The sequence below is a fragment of the Stigmatopora argus genome, chromosome 14 (assembly GCF_051989625.1).
Source record: "Stigmatopora argus isolate UIUO_Sarg chromosome 14, RoL_Sarg_1.0, whole genome shotgun sequence".
In the NCBI taxonomy this organism is placed as follows: Eukaryota; Metazoa; Chordata; class Actinopteri; order Syngnathiformes; family Syngnathidae; genus Stigmatopora; species Stigmatopora argus.
The window spans coordinates 1903393-1920592 of NC_135400.1; the positions used below are offsets into that span (position 1 = coordinate 1903393).

Sequence of the window (17200 nt, forward strand, 5' to 3'; positions counted from 1 at the left end):
AAACAACAAAACATGCAAAAAAGGCTCAGGACCTAAAGGTTTGAATCTGTTTCCATTTAGGAGCAAAACTTAAATCCAATGTTTTTAAGATTTAAACATGTTTTATTGAATAAATTCCTTCATCTTTGTTTCACTGCTTCGACAGTGACTGCAGAATTGTTAGGTTTGCTGTATTTTTCAGGATTAAATAATTATTATTATTGAATAACAACCATGTTCTTAATGAACCCAAAAGACTCATTAATATCAAAGCCACAGCTTGGTATCACAGTGTGGTACACTGGAAGCACAGCAGCAGACAAAAAGGCCATGCAGAAAGTGATTAACACTGCCCAGAAGATCATTGGCTGCTCTCTGCCCTCACTGGATGACATTGCCAGCCCTCGCTACCTCAGCAGAGCCGGGAACATTGTTAGGGACCCATACCACCCTGGTCACAACCTGTTCCAGCTGCTGCCCTCTGGCAGACGCTACAGGTCTCACAAAGCACGGACAAATAGACTTGGGGACAGTTTTTTTTCCCACAGCCATCAGGACTCTGAACCTGCATTTCTGTGAAATAACTTTGGGGTGTGCAATAACAATGTGCAATATCTTAGATTGCAATATTTTAGAATTTACCTTGCCAGGACGTGGCTTTTTATATTACGTATTTATGTTTCTACTGGGAAAACGCACTTTGTGGATTAGCACCACCAATTTCGTTATACGCAGCTGTGTATGATGACAATAAAGGCTTTTGATTTGAGCTGGGGGATATGACAAAAATTATCACGATTAAAAATATATATATATCAGTCAATATCGATATCACGATAACATCACATCTTTTTTCCTTTAAATTTGAAACTTCAACCTTGTGTGAATAACTAAAGAATTAAGTTTCCGTATTCAAATATGAAAGTAACTGTTACCTTACTTTATAAGAAAAGATAATATGAAATATGATTTAAAAAAATATTTTTGTTGTTTTGTTGGGCAATAAAGATAAGACAACTCTCTCCTTACACAATGAAAAGTAATGAATAAAATCTGCTGAAATTTTGACAGGTGTCTTTATTTTTTATAAATTTGCCTTCAAACCAACAGTTGCTGTGCAATATGAAATAAATTAAATAATAAATTGAAGACATCACCATTGGAAGGCAGACTATTTTCAGCCTCACAAAAAGAAACACTAAATTTACCTTATACATGGCTATTTACAAAAAATGAAATAAAGTTGGATGAACTTAAACCATTTTAACTCGACATAAGTTTTGGATTTTTGCAACGTTTTCAGAACATTTACATAAAATGGGGAAACATTTTATATTCTCTTTTCTTATAAAGTAAGGGTGTATGTCTACGTATGTTTCAATATTTACCTTCAACCTGCACAAGGAACTAAAGATGGAAATTAATCTTCGGCTACAATCTTACATATTTACAAATATGATAATTAGTGGCAGTTTTGATGATACTATGCTGATGATGATGCAAGCTGAGCTGAGTTCTGAACAACACATCGTTTCACCGTACTTCCTTCAAGTTTAGTTTCAGGATTACCCCCAAACCTCCTTACGCCTACGGCTAAAGTGCGTCTCGAGCAGGCATGATATGTTGCATCACAGTTTTTTATCCAGTCAGGGTCATAAATAACAATAAAAGATCCCGCCAAGCAGGCCGGCGGGTTCACGCTCGTTGCGCCACCTTAACGTACCAATTTTGCCCATTAAAACCCCAAATTAAGTTATACCAGGATCACTTTAACAGAATGAAGCTCGCTCCCAAAACACTCCTTGTCTTTTTGAATGTCAAAGCTGCGCGATGCGGGAAAGGCCATAATTTAAGCGGCACCTCTATTTGAACGGCACCTTGGTGGAAGAATTGAAAAATAGAACGGCACCCTCTAATTGAACGTCACTACGGGGGAAAGTTTGGAAAAATAGAGCAGCGTGCCAGTGAAACAGATTTTTCTCAACCTGAGAAGGTGGTCAGATGGCAAGCGCCTTCTTGCCTGGGATTCATACTGTGGTCACATTAGCGATGCCACCAAGAAGCAATTGATGTGGCTGTGATTTCGAGGCTGGACCAAATTTATACAGGCCCCTGAGGTCTACTGAAACGCCCCATTCAAGGCCAAAGTCTGACAGTTCTACGAGAACTCGATGTTGCACGGCGAGAAGAGCTACATACACCAAATTTGGCAACGTGAGCACCAACAATGGAAGTTTATTTGAAATGGATTGTCGATGCTTGGGATCATCTGCCGAAGGATCTAATCATCAAGTCGTTCAAGGGGTGCGGACTGACCAACGCTCTCGGCGGCTCGAAGGATTGCCAGATCCATTGTTTCAGGTCAGACGGCCGATTCAGACTAGTTTGCAACTTCTCCAGCAAGCGCGAGCCAATGCTGGCGACGATGAACGTGAACCCACTCAGACACTCGATGCTGATGCGGAAGGTGATGTGACTGACAAGGACAGCTACAAATGCGAGATGTCACTTGATTTTCACCAGTGAATTTGTAATGACTTACCAGTAATCGCCTTGTATTTGTGCCCTTTGTTAAATAAATATGTATATGTTACCTGGTTTCTCTTTTCATCCATAAAATTTACTGCATCTTCTCAAAATTCTGACCAGCTCGTCGAAAAATATAGCGACACCATCTAATTGAACGGCACTACGGGAGAAAGTTCGAAAAATGGAACGGCATGCCGTTGAAATAGATATTTTACAGTATCTTATCTATAAAACAGCTGCCAGTATTTCTGGATTATTTACCACTAGTTTTCTGTTCAAAATCATTCTGAAAGCAAAACAAAGGTTTTCTGAAATAAGATCGGGTGTACACTGTACAGTATACCTCGATTATCGCGGTTAATGGGGGATCGGACCACCCCGCGAAAAGTGAAAACCCTGTTAAAAAATAATAATAATAATAAAAATAAAAATAAATCAGTGCTGAGTCCTTGAAGCAAGATTGGCGTCTGGTTACGTTTCAGCATGGATTTTCACATTTTTATGAAATAAAAAAAATCATTTTTTTTATAGGGGTGACCCTACTTCACAGATTCACTTTCTTTCTATTAAGGGGCTCACATATGAGAGAGAGACATTCATGTTACACCATGTTATGTTATAACAAAATCAACAAAAAAACGTAACTGACCTCTTACAATAAGTTCTTCTAAGATTGATTTTAACATGGAAATGAAAAGACCTGTGCAATACGATGAGATGATGATGAATGACTGCACTGGTTCCCGAAGAGCTTTACTGCTCCTCGGATGACGCCGCAGATGATGCAGGAGAAGCTGCATGTGGCGCCGTAGTGGCTGCAGGAGGATGTTCTTCGGGTTTTCAGCGATCCAGACAGAAAGTGCATCTCCCATTCTGACGATAGTCTTATTTTGCGTGTTTACGACACTTTTGGGATCCTTTGAGAATGATATTGAGGCAGTTTCTCTTCCTCCTTGATATAGCAAAGGGTAGATTAATGAAGTCCATATTTTTGAGCTACCTTCACGAAGCTATTTCCCGCTTTCAACATGTCCAATAGAGTCACTTCATTAATTGTTAGCATTTTTCGCTTTTTCTTCGGTTCGGTAGATGCACCAAAGGATTGAGAGCGTCTCGGCGGCATGACGAAGGGCTACAGAAATGCAGAGAGGAATTGGCCAATCGGCATCCGAGATGTCGCGGGGTGCTGGCCAATCGGCATCCGAGATGTCACGGAGTGCTGGCCAATTGACATCCGTGGTGTGTCGAGGTGCTGGCCAATCAGCATCCGAGATGTCACGGGGTGCTGGCCAATTGACATCCGTGATGTCACAGGTTGCTGTCCAATCGGCATCGGAGATGTCACGAGGAGCTGGCCAACGGCGTGAATCTTGGCTATCTGAAACGTTCCTCGGTAGTGCGGGAAGCGTCCGTTGGATTTTTTTAAATTGAATATTTTTTTGACCCGCGAAGGAGTGAAGCAGCGATAACTGAAGCGCAAAGTAGCGAGGTGTTGGTGTACTCGATTATATTGTTCATTGTATGTACACTAGCGGGATAGTTACAGCAGATTCATGAATGGGCCCCATTAAATTTTGAAGTGGATAGAGATTCCCACTCCCAGTATCAATTTAATTTAATTTGCTTTGCTTTGTGTCCAGAGTGGCAAAGTCCGAGGTTTTGGGAGAGGTCTTCAACCGGAGAGAATCATTGGTGCAACCGATTCAAGTGGTGAGCTAATGTTCCTGATGAAATGGTAGGTCATTTTTCTTCAATTCTTAAACGCCAAATTACTTTATGCATTTATGCAAGTTAAGAGAGAATCTTGAAAAACTTTAAAGGCTCTGAAATGTTTTGTCACTCAGGTTACTGTTTTGATTTTCTGTGTATACGTTTATATTGTCTAAATTGGCTTTCATTTTCATGCGTTATTTCTTCGTTTTCAGTTGTCTCCATTGATCAAAGGCATTTCCAGTTCATGCCCCTTTCTTTTTTTGTCATGACTCATTTACGATTTGTAACTGTATTGGCCCGAATATAAGACGGTCCTGATTATAAGACGGCCCCCCTTTTTCTCCAAGACTCAATACTTTTTGAACACCAAATTCAATTTTTATACAGAAAATAATTACAGTACATCTGAAACAAATGATCATAACAATATATTCGAGAAAAATCATGTTATTTTGCCTCATTCAAATCATGCAAAAACATCTTAATATTGGAATATTTAAATATGTAAACTAAAGTGCAATCAAAGGTGTAAATGAATGGCTTCCGGTTTTTGAAATGTAAATTAGGTAACCAATTTACTCTGATAAAACAACAAAATTGCAATAACTGCATTAGCCATTAAAGTGTTCAGTATTCGCTTAAAAGTTATCTGGCGCCATCTAGCATTGTGAATGAGTATAATGTTGAGACCCCAAATTTAAGACAACCGACACTCTTTCAGTCTTATTTCAATGCAAAAAACACCGTCTTAAATTCGGGTGAATACGGCAGGTAGGTTTTTGCTATCAAAGTAGATGCCATCGTTAATTCAGTCTCATTATAAAAGCCTTATCAGCCTTATTTCAGATTAAAAACCACTGGCAAACTGGATACGGACATAGAACTGATCTCTTATTTGCCTGACGAGTCGAGACAGGCCATCTTTGCCAAATTTTTCAGTTTGGCCGTCGGGATCAAATTTATTTATCTCTCCCTTGGTACTGCCTTCCGAAATTCTCAGTTCTCATTTGTTTCTGGTGGTCCATTAGGCAGAATAAGTTTGCTCGTGACATGAGGATTCAGAAGTAATCCTACTGTGCAATGACCAATACCCAATTCTAACATTCATCTTCCGTACCTCTTATCCAAACAAGGGCCGTGAGGGGGTGCTCGAGTCTATCCCTGCCAACTACAAACAGCAGGTGGGGGAGAGCTGAATTGGTTGCCAGCCAATCGCAGGGCACAATGAAACAGACATCCACTCAAGCTCATACCGTCACCGAGTGGAAATTGAACCCATACCGCCCGCACTGAAGTCAGGCGGAAGAACCACCATTGGGTGGCCCCAATTTGAACGTGGCCCATAAAAAAAACAATTACACTAGTGAGTCGACGCTACACATTAAGCCCTCGATGAAAGCTGTATGATGTGAGTGTATCAGGCCTGTATCAGATTTTGCGTTTTTACATTAAATTACAGTCTTCCCTCGAATATTGCGGCCTCACTTATCATGAATTCACTGCTTCGCAGATTTTTTTCTGCTATTTAAAAAAAAACGAAAGGCAGAGGAAAGTGGTCAGGGAACCGCCTCTTCTGCGCTGAAATGGTTGGTATTTTGCCAGTGGATGCCTTCCCGAACAAAGCCTTGTTTTGACAGATTTGTTTATAACAGACAACTGTGGTTTTTAAGAAGTTTTGGTACCTGACCCGAGTACAGTAATCCCTCGAATATCGCAGGCAATGGACCCATGGCCACAAGAAGACAAAGGATTTGGATTAAAACTCTCATTTACTTGTTTTTTGGGATCTATATCAAGCAGAGAGGAACTATTTTCACTGTAAGTACAGTATTTAAAGTATTTAAATTTTTATATATACATTACATTTAGATATTAATACATTAGATTTTGACATGCTTATAGCTGTAACCTTTAATAAATATAAACTTTTTGATAATTGTACTTGTGTACTTGTATAGTACAGACACTCCTCAACTTACGAACGCAATTGGTTCCGAGCGATTGTTCATAAGTTGAATTTGTTTGTAAGTTGATTTAGTGCTATATTTTGTATTATAATTTATGTTTAAGGCCTATATAAGTATATTGAACGTTTATATAAGTGCATTTGTATGTTTAAGCCTTGTATAAGTAACACACATTGGTTTGTACTGAAAAAAAAACATTTAATAAAATGGAGAGAATATGTACAGTACTGTAGAGAGAGAGATAGATTTATGTATTAGAAACTGGCCAAAAGAAGCGACCTAATGACGATTGCACAGTTTTCTTCTTTTTTTCATCATAAATGATGCAGTAGCACTGTATGGCATCATTCAATTGATTTGCAAACTTTGTGCAACGTTCAATATTTGGGTCCTGCTGCTCGATCTTTCTGTTTATAAATGGTACTGAATGTGCAACGCTCACCACTTTCTGACGCGCATCAAGCTTCGTTATTATTGCCACTCGTTTCAAATGAAATGGCTTGCCTCTTCCTTGCAACTCCCTCAATAGAAGCCTTTAGCTTTTTACCAACCATATTCAATATTGGATGCATGAGATATTTAATGATACAAATGAAAAAGGTTCTTTGCACACTGGAGATACATTCACGCACTTCCGCATTGCAACGAAGAAGGTAGATGCTGGGTGAGCTGAGCTCTCACAGCGCCAGGCGTCGGTATTAGCGGCGGAAAGAAGTACTACTCCGAAAAAGACGCGAAATACAAAATTGGACTTGCGAACATTTTTGGACTTAAACGCAATTTGCAGACATGTTCGTATGTACCGTTGTTCGTAAGTTGAATGTTCGTAAGTAGGGGAGCGTCTGTACTGGGTTAGGGTTAGGGTTACAGTAAGACCTCGACATACGAGCAATTTGAGATACGAGTAAAATTTTGAGCAAATTTATCTTGCGATACGAGACAAATTTTGATATACGAGCATACAGCGGACGCGAGAGGCTGCTCATGAGAACATTATGGGCACTGTCTTTCTGGTCGCTACTCCATCGTGTAATGTCTCTACGAGCACTGGGCGGAGCGTTGCATTTTTTCAGTGTGGCGCTTTGCTCTCATATGAGAGCAAAAAGACTGGCACTTCGATGCTGAGCAGGCATTTAAACAGCCGTACCGGCAAAAGTGGTGATCGTCAAACATCTATATTATATAAAAGATTTAAATGTTTACATGGTATTGTTTAACTTAGATTTTGTTACAAAAGACAGGCTTTAATCTGCTATCATAAATCACCACTCCTCCTCCCGACTCGGGAGTCCCCAGTCCTCACAAATAAAATATGAAATTTCGGGTTTGCTTCAAGCTCGGTCCTGCAAATCAAGTTAATTGGTCGGGCTCGGGCCGTGCCGGGCTCTAATACCCGCGACCCGGGTCTGGTCTACAATATCTACGATATTCTAGGGATTACTGTGTGTGTATATGTATGTATGTATGCACTAAATGTAAATGTAAATTTCATTCCACTTCATGACTTGTTGATTCTTGACAAAAAGTTATTTTATATCTTCATGGCAATAAGTTGAAAAGTTCAAGGGGGCCGAATACATTCGCAAGGAACTGTATATATGTGTCTGCATGTGGACAGAAGAATGGGCAGGCGGACGGGCAGACCTTACCCTTGAAAAAATATTTTTTGACTGATATCTTATATATTTTACAATTAACACAATGTTTGTAAATATTGGTGCACAATAAAAATGTTCATTAGGTGCAATTAATTTTCCATTAACTTATTGTCCCTTCTCACTATCGTAACTTAACAGGAAGAACTCTGATGAGGCGGACCTTGTCCCAGCCAAAGAAGCCAATGTCTCTTGTCCGCAGGTGGTCATCTCTTTCTATGAGGAGCGCCTCACCTGGCACTCTTATCCGACAGAGGAAGAAGACAAGAAAGAGGAAGAGAAAAAAGACTAGATACGTAGACATGTAAAAGAAAGAGGACTTGCAAAGTTTAAAAGTAATTCAAGTACACATATAGCTTAGTTTACTGTAACAAACACTTTCTCAAGTGGAAAAACGTGTGAGCAAAGGGTTAATTTGCTTTGTGTGGGTGGGTGAATTTCTGTAACCTGCAAACTTCCACCCACTTCAAAATTTTAAGTGTCAACCTTGAATTTGTCTTAATGTTATTCTTTCTCGCCATGAATTAAGCAGAGGCTAAGGTTTTTTTTTTGTTTGTTTGTGTTGGTTTTTATACACTTTACACAATCGTGCTGTGTCAGGCATTTGTTTGTACTGGCGTATACGAAGCAATTTCGTCTCTTTACTATAATCTGTAAAATGTTTTAAAAAAATGTAAATTGAAAATACTGTTTTGTGATAGCTGTGAAAGTTGAACAAAGCGAAAAATTTGGAGACAAGAATAATAGTTTTTCGCCCTCACCCGAATTGTTTTGTTTTGTATAGTTTTTGCATATCATGGCCTTGTTTGACACAAAAGTGACTTCTGCGATTAGCTTTGTCTTTCACAATTGTTCAGATAACAACCTCTTGGCTTTTATGTTATTAAGTAAACTACTGTATATTTCAGCCAGTACTGTAAGTAGTACATATTTGCTCCGTTAGGTGTTCTTGCTTGCGTCGAGACGAGTTTTTTTTAGGGGGGGTCGACTGTTAAGCTTAAGTCAGTTTTTACACAAAATGTATTTTAAACTATTTGATTTACATATTTTAAGAGTATGGATGCCTATTCTTATGAGGAATGTGTCAAACATTGATATTTAATAAACAAAAATATACATGCCAGGTTTTAATTTGCTTATTAACCTTTGTAGCAAAGGGCACATTTTAGTTTAGGTGCAAGGTTGCTATGTTCTCTTCCACTATTCTTAAAACCAAAATCTACGGACTCCTCAATATGTTTTAATCCTGATAATTTTCCAGAGTATTTTTTAAAACATTTATGTTTTAAAGGAGCAATATTTACCATTGTACACTGAAACGCAGTCAAAACAATAACTCACAAATCTTAAACTCATTTGCTATCCAAGACATGAAAAAGGTTGTTAATGATGTTCAACTGCTTGTTAAATATTCATTCATTTATTTTATGAACCGCTTATCCTTACAAAGGTTGCGGGGGTGCTGGAGCCTATCACAGCTAACTATATGGGCAACAGGCAGGGGATACCCTAAATTGAATGCCAGCCAATTGCAGGGCACAAGCAGACAAACACTCATTCACGCTCACACTCATTCATAAGGGCAATTTAGAATGTTCAACAAGCCTACCTTGCATGTTTTGGGGACGTGGGAGGAAACCGGAGTACCCAGAGAAAACCCACGTTCACCCGCGGGAGAACATGCCAACTCCACACAGTGAGGACCGACCAGGGATCGAACCCTCCACCCCAGAACTGAGAGGCCAACACGTTAACCACTCGTCTGCCTGGCCGCTTCATAGTGTAGTGATTCACTCACCTGACTGAAAAGGCAGGCTCGATACCCGCTGATGGCATGATGATTGTGAGTGAATGGTTGTCTGTCTCTGTGTGCCCTACGGCTGACTGGCAACCAGTCTAGGGTGTTGTCTGCCTCTCGGCCCAAATCAGCTGGGATAGGCTGCAGCAACCCCCACAACCCTTACGAGGATGCGCTGTATGAAAGTTGGGACACATTGACAAATTTTAAAGGGTTTAGTAGGTAGTTGTGTGAGGACCAGGGAACGAATTAGAGAATTTACAAATAAAGTGCAACTCTACTTACGAAATTTTGAAGTTGCGAAAAAAGTTATGGTACCAATTAATTTCGGAAGTAGATGTACGACTATGTTAGAATTATGTTATTTGTGGCAAGGCTGAAATGCAGTAGAAATGTGGTTTTAGTGATGAAGTTCATTTTCAGGGCAAATAGGGACTATGCCTCATAACGTTCTGGAGTATATACAAATTTCCATTATAAAAACTGAAACTGCAGCCTTTGTAAAAATTAATAGTTGTGTCATTCTCAAAACTTAGCCATGACTGCATAAGTCAGTCAGTTTTCCAAGGCCCAATATCACGATTCTTTTAATATGCATGTTTCCTAGTTCTGACAATGGACTAATTAACAAGTCAATGTTATATAAACTGCCAAAAAAGGAGTAAATAATATAATACTTGAAATTGATTTGATGCTTTTATTGGCATTATACAAGTATAATGAGATTTAAGGCTTTCTCCGCATAGTGCACAAATAACAAAAACAAATAAATAATCAATAACTATGTTAAGAGCATACAAATTGAGATCTATTTTTTGGACCCCACCGTCACTGATTGGAATACAGTGGTACCTCGTCACACGACCGCTCGTCATACAAAATTCTCGTCTTACGACGGAAATTTCGATCGAATAATTCGCCCGTCATGCGATCAAAATTTCGTGATGCGACCAAGCTTTTTTGCATATCTTTCGTGTATAACAATATCTACGAGCACTGAACGATTAATTCAGACGAGTTTTTCCTCCTACGCATCGACCAGGAAACGCACAACGCGCATGCGCAGGCAAAAAGAGGGCTTTCTGGGTAATTAAGTATACTCGTGCACACAACGCCGATAGGCAATGGCACTCTTTCTCAGAATGAAACTTCATTACCCACAATCAATACGTGGGTAAGCTGAGCTGTTGCATTTCCTGTTATTTTTAATATCTAATACGAGGAGTATTATATTACTTCTCGTTCGCTGCTCTTAAGAAACTTCAGCGGCACTGGCTCGCAATTCCCGCTTTGTAATATTTCTGGTCGCAACTCTCTCTCATAGGGGCCGTTCAAAGCGGTTGCAACCAGAGCCATTTCAACGAGGGAGTTGCGAGCCGGTCTTTATGAGCAGCGGAGTGATCGCTAAAATGCAGTGGCGGGCGGTGCATTTTCTGGTTGCGCCTTCAACGTATCAATCCAACCCTCAAAAACTATTTTATGGCTATAAAACCTCTACTGCAGCTACAGCTGCGACACATAAAAAATAATCAATAAATTAATGCACAAAAATTGGGTAAAATCCACTTCCTAGCAGCATTTCATGATTAAATACAAATACTGGAGCTTTTCAGACATTAAAACCAGGCCAGGGGGTGATTTTCCCGGGAAAAGACAGCGATGAACGTCAATGGCGTACGGGCAAACATTGCCCGAAAATGGGGAAAATCCAGCCAAAAACAGCATTTATTGATTAAATACAAATACTGGAGCTTTTTAGACATCAGAACCGGGCCCGGAGTATCATTTCCCCGGTAAAAAGACAGCGATGAACGTCGATACGTCCATACGTGAAATGACAAAAAATGCACTAAAATACTAAAATTAGGTAAAATCCACTTCCTAGCATCATGTATTGATTGAATACAAATACCGGAGCTTTTGAGACATTACAACCAGGCCAGGGGGGGTGATTTTTTCCCGGGAAAAGACAGCGATGGAAGTCAATGGTGAAACGCCCAAAATTAAACTGGGGTAAAATCCACTTCCTAGCAGAATTTTGTGATTAAATACAAACACTGGAGCTTAAATACAAACACTGGAGCTTTTCAGATATCAGAACTTGGCCCACAATTGAAATATTATTTAGGAATATAGCCATATTTGTAATTTTACTCACCAAAAATCCTTTTTACACAATATCCATCCTCCTTTCTTTCTTCCTTCTTTCCTATCGCCATCGAAGCTAATGATGAAAGTCGAGCCTGTCCTGTCATATTTCCGGCATAGTCCGTTTTGAAAATGGCATTAAATCAACACAACAATATACTATTTGCTTGTGGAGCTAAGTTAGCGCGCTGAAAGTGCCCCACACACCATTTTCCCGGCTGTAACAGGCTTGCTAGCTTCGGAGTTGACCGCCCTTTCTTAATGATGTCCATTTTTTTCCTGAAAAAGTCCGTCTAGAAAATAGCTTTGTGAGCAAACAGAATCTATTTGTTTTTGCTTCTGTCGGCCATAGTGGGTGGAGTTTGCGATCTTGGCTGCCTCGGTACTGCTTTGGCCCGCCTACTAGCCAATCATAGTTTGTGAAAGCAATGACATGTGCCAGCCAGCAAAATGCTAACGCCTATGAAAAATCATTGTGGGGTTGCCAACTCGAAATCTGATTGGTTAAAAGCAACAGTCTAGTTTAATGCAGCAGAGCCCGCAAGAACTGATTGTGCAGGCTTTGAGGCAGATCTGATCTGGCAACAAATAATGGCTGAAATGTGATTGGTTAAATGCTTCAATATGAAAACACACATCTGGAAGCAGTGCAACCAGGGGGAAAAGCAATGAAAGGAAGCTAACAGACCTTTTGGAATAATAAGTACGTATTGATGGACAAAATATAATATTCAGATATTTCTTAGGCCAGCAGAGAAGGCCTTGAAGGCCCTGACGGCCCGCCACTGCTAAAATGAACTACAAGACTATTTCTCGTTGGCAAGTGGTCGTGGGTTTTCCTATTGTGAGGACCTTTGTGTGAATCATTTTCGGAATATTTTGAAGGGAATACGTAGTACAACAGCAAACAGCCCATCGATAGCGAACGTGAGGGTGGAGGCGTGACAAACCGCCAACCTGGAAAACGAAGGTAACAAAAGATTACAACAAAATTAGAATTCAGTTTTGTGTAAAGTTACATTAAACGTATGTTTGAGTGTCTGTATATATTAATCCAAGTTAATTTAAATTTGATTGTTCCGTTTACGAGTGCGTTGTCGTGGAAAAATTACGCCCCCCACCCCCCCCCACGCCCCCAAACGTCTCTGTCTCCCGTCGGCGAAATCTGCCCAATTTTAGTTAGATTAAACACATTGTATTACTATTAAACCACTAGTTATGTGTTACTTTGTTAATAGATGGCAAATTAGAAGAAATAAAACATTTTTTCCAATCCAATATCCTGTTTTTGGTGTTTTTCCAGAGAGTTGGAACGAATTAATGTGTTTCCCATTCATTTCAATGGGAAACGTCCGCTCGAGTTACGAGAATCTCGTCATACGATCTCAGTCTCGCAACGGATTAAGATCGTATGTCGAGGTACCACTGTAGTTGGTATGCTCCATTTGCAAAAGTGATGGCCTGCTCTACCTCTGCGACCCCCTAAAATCATCGAAATAATGGTCAGAAGTTGGACAAAAACATTTGTTTTTATTTCTCACCTCAAAGTTTAGCGATGCTGCCGTTCTCTTACGGGGCATTCCAATTGTTCCAATAACAAAGGATTTAAAATTCCCTGAAAGCCCTCTTTGCTGTGAGAGAATTTAAAAAAGGATGACTTTGTAAACTAAGTGGTAGCCACAGAGCTTCCCCTTTTATTTTAGGACCTAAAATAAAAGGAAAAGCGCTGTGGCTACCACTTAAAGTTTACTTAAAATTTAAGTGGTTAATGGGTGAAATTGTGCCTCTCGCCACAGCGCCTGCTCATATCAGCTGCTCCTTTATAAAAGTCTTACCGTTTTTATCTTCGCCCAATCCATCAATTAATTTTTACTTTGAATTTACGGCACATTTAAGTTCTGTGTTCATGTCAGCATAGAACACAATATTCTGTGGCGCTTGAAAATAGATGTCTTCTGACATGATGTTTGGTAGTGAATGAGTTACGATAGGAGAATCTCTTCATCATTGGGAACTGTTTCAATTTTTTCCCCAAATGTTTCTTCAATGTCTGTTGAAATATTAGGACCATTTAATGAATATTTTTAAACTGCAAATCCTACATAAGGCTCTTCTAATAGTTGACAAGGGGGATGGGCTTATTATGGACCAGTACTATTTCAGTTCAACTCCAGCCGTTCTCGATGAGAGTTGAAAATTCTTCCATCAAATTTAATTTGAAATTAAGGAAACTACTCAAACTGTTTGCCTCTTCACTGTGTTACAGGTTTACTCTGAATTAATTTGTGAATTTGAGTTATGCTTGACTACAGTTTCGTCAAACGGGCAAGTTTGGATCACCACCTCTATAAAGTGGGTGGGAGCTGTGTCCAAATTCTGACAAATCGTTCCATCTTTTGAAACGTCCAGGGTTTAATAATGAGTGTAAAATATTTTGGGTATGGCCTGATGTTCAAGTGCCATTTACACTTGAGCTATTGCAGAAAAGACAAAATAAGAGATATGCAACCAAACCATTCCTTTTTTTAACGTATTGAATAAACGTTGTGCCCCCCAAGTATTCCAAGGTTTGGACAAGCATTAGATGTATCACTCAACAGATAGATTGAGCAAAGTTTTTTTAATATGTACTGTATATCCATATGTTTATCACCACACTTACCTTGTGACAACAATTCAAGTTTGAAAACACCAAGTCTTATGTACAGCATATCTTGGGCGTGATGACATAATTGACTTGAAATACCATATAAATATGTTTGCTTTAGTTGGAACTGAAATTACAGAATTATGACACTGGTCCTGTGCGTTTTTATTCTTTCAATAGATGTCTTATTTTATTTTTTGTAAATCTGTTGTACATCAGTATTATCTCCAGTCAATTGATTCCTTTTGCCCTGTCTCTAAAACTTTTCTTCACAATTCATTCAATTACTTTAGTAAATATGCATCTATCTCGCAATTTCTCAATTGTTGGCTGATCCACTGTTGTACAATAAAATTACTAATTTTCTTAACAGAGCATTTTAAGTTTTAGATCTGACATACCTCACATCAATGTGGGAAGAAAAAAACAAGTTAATTTTATGGAATGTTCATGAACAACTTCACCTTCTTCTCAACCCCTGACAATAATCATAAAATAATCCATCCCAATGGATGTTAACTCAAGTGTTTTATTGTGTGTAAGGGAAAAAAGCAAATCCTAGAAATGGCCAGTGTTTGAACTAACGCCATTACGTGTTATGTAGCATAAGGAAACTACTTTTTTGTTGTAACATATTACATTCTCAAAGCTCCCAAATACTAGGAATCTTCCGTAGTTTACTAAGACACTAAATATAAATTTTGTATCAAAACTACTAAATAAAAAAACTAAATCAAGCAATGTTTTTACTGCCATTTACTGTCATCCTTTACTACTTCGCAGCCTTTTATATTAAGAATCCAAATAAAAAGTGTTCATAAAAATGTCATTCACACTGAAACGGAAGACAGGGAAGTGTCTTCATGGTAAACCCAGCCTTACTCAACAAGTTCATCTGGAACACGAAGCTGTACCTCACTAAAAAGGGCCTGTCCTTCAAGGTCAGGAGGACTGCAAGAGAACTTCGACTAAAACTTCCATTAATGTATTTTTTGGATTTATATCAAGTCGAGAGGAACTATTTTCACTATGAGTACAGTAATTAAAGTATTTACAATGTTTCATATATAGATTATATTTAGATATTAATACATTAGTCTTCATATGGTTATAACTAATATTTAATAAATTTATTTCTCGATAATTGGCTATACATATACTATATACTATATATATATAAATACATATATATACGTATATATATATTTATATATATATTATATATACATATATATATATATATATATATATATATATATATATATATATATATATATATATATATATATATATATATTACAGCACTGAGCCACCTGGAACACCATGGGAACTACGTGAGGATGCTCTTCATTGACTATAGCTCAGCCTTCAACACCATAAAACCGGACATTCTGACTGACAAACTCTCCCACCTTGGACTATCCTCTTCAATCTGCTGCTGGATAAAGAACTTCTTGACCAACCGACCACAGACTGTTAGACTTGGTCCCCACCTCTCTTCCTCCATTACACTGAGCACTGGCTCCCCTCAAGGCTGTGTACTGAGTCCTCTTCTGTACTCTCTGTACACATACGACTGTACACCCACCCACCAGTCTAACGCCATAATCAAATTCGCTGACGACACCACTGTGGTCGGACTCATCTCAGGAGGGGATGAGTCGGCCTACAGAGATGAGGTCAACAAATTGTCTTCGTGGTGCTCGGTGAACAATCTCACACTGAACACCACGAAAACTAAAGAAATAATCCCGGACTATCGCAAACACGGCACAGATCTGGCCCCACTCCTCATAAATGGAGTATGTGTAGACAGGGTCCAGTCCTTTAAATTCCTGGGGGTCCACATCACGGATAAGCTCTCATGGTCTACAAACATCACGGCAGTGGTGAAGAAGGCTCAGAAACGACTCAATTTCCTCAGGGTACTTAGGAAGAACAACTTGGGCACCAAGCTTCTGATAACCTTCTATTGAACCACTGTAGAGAGCATCCTGGCGTACTGCATCACAGTGTAGTACGCTGGAAGCACGGCGGCTGACAAAAAGTCCATGCAGAAAGTGATTAACACTGCCCAGAGGATTGTCGGCTGCTCTCTGCCCTCACTGGAAGACATTACCAGCCCTCGTTACCTCAGCAGAGCCAGGAACATCATAGGGGACCCTTACCACCCTGGTCACAATCTGTTCCAGCTGCTGCCCTCTGGCAGACGCTATAGGTCCCACAAAGCACGGACAAATAGGCTTAAGGACAGTTTTTTCCCCACATCCATCAGAACTCTAAATTTGCGGTAACATAACACACATTCCCTTTTGCGGTAATATGAAAAGATGTTTGGGTGGTGATCTGCCTCCTACTAGCTGACTGAAGGTAAGTGAAAGACAGTGAGAGGTAAGCGACCTGTATCCATAACAGCAGAATGCCAAATTACAAGATTCCGTAACTCACTTATTTAGGTCTTTTGCCGAGTAAACGCAGCTTATGGAGAAGCACCACCAATTTCGTCACCCGCAGTTTCTGGGTGTGATGACAAGTAGGCTTTTTTGTTGTTGATAATGACGACAGGGCCTGTCCGATTATTATTATATATATATATATATATATATATATATTTATATATATATATATATATATATATATATATATATATTTATATATATATATTTATGTATATATATTTATATATATATATATATTGTATTTGTGCAGTTTTTTAATTATCGTGGCTGTATAGTATACAGTGGGGCAAATAAGTATTTAGTCA

At 39.1% G+C, this 17200-nt stretch overlaps 1 protein-coding gene across 3 annotated transcripts in view; it reads left to right on the forward strand.

Moving 5' to 3' along the window:
* The window catches only part of LOC144087917 (chromobox protein homolog 1-like), a 38365-nt gene extending 29399 nt beyond the window's left edge, over positions 1-8966 (forward strand). For 2 of the 3 annotated variants that reach the window (XM_077618039.1, XM_077618040.1), the window contains exons 4-5: positions 4149-4243; positions 7985-8966. In XM_077618039.1, the coding sequence (XP_077474165.1) occupies positions 4149-4243; positions 7985-8135 (246 nt within the window). In that variant the 3' untranslated portion in view covers positions 8136-8966. Of the gene's footprint in view, positions 1-4148; positions 4244-5938; positions 6040-7984 lie in introns of all 3 variants that reach the window. The other variant, XR_013304788.1, reaches the window with a different exon arrangement.
* Positions 8967-17200: the final 8234 nt, after the last annotated feature.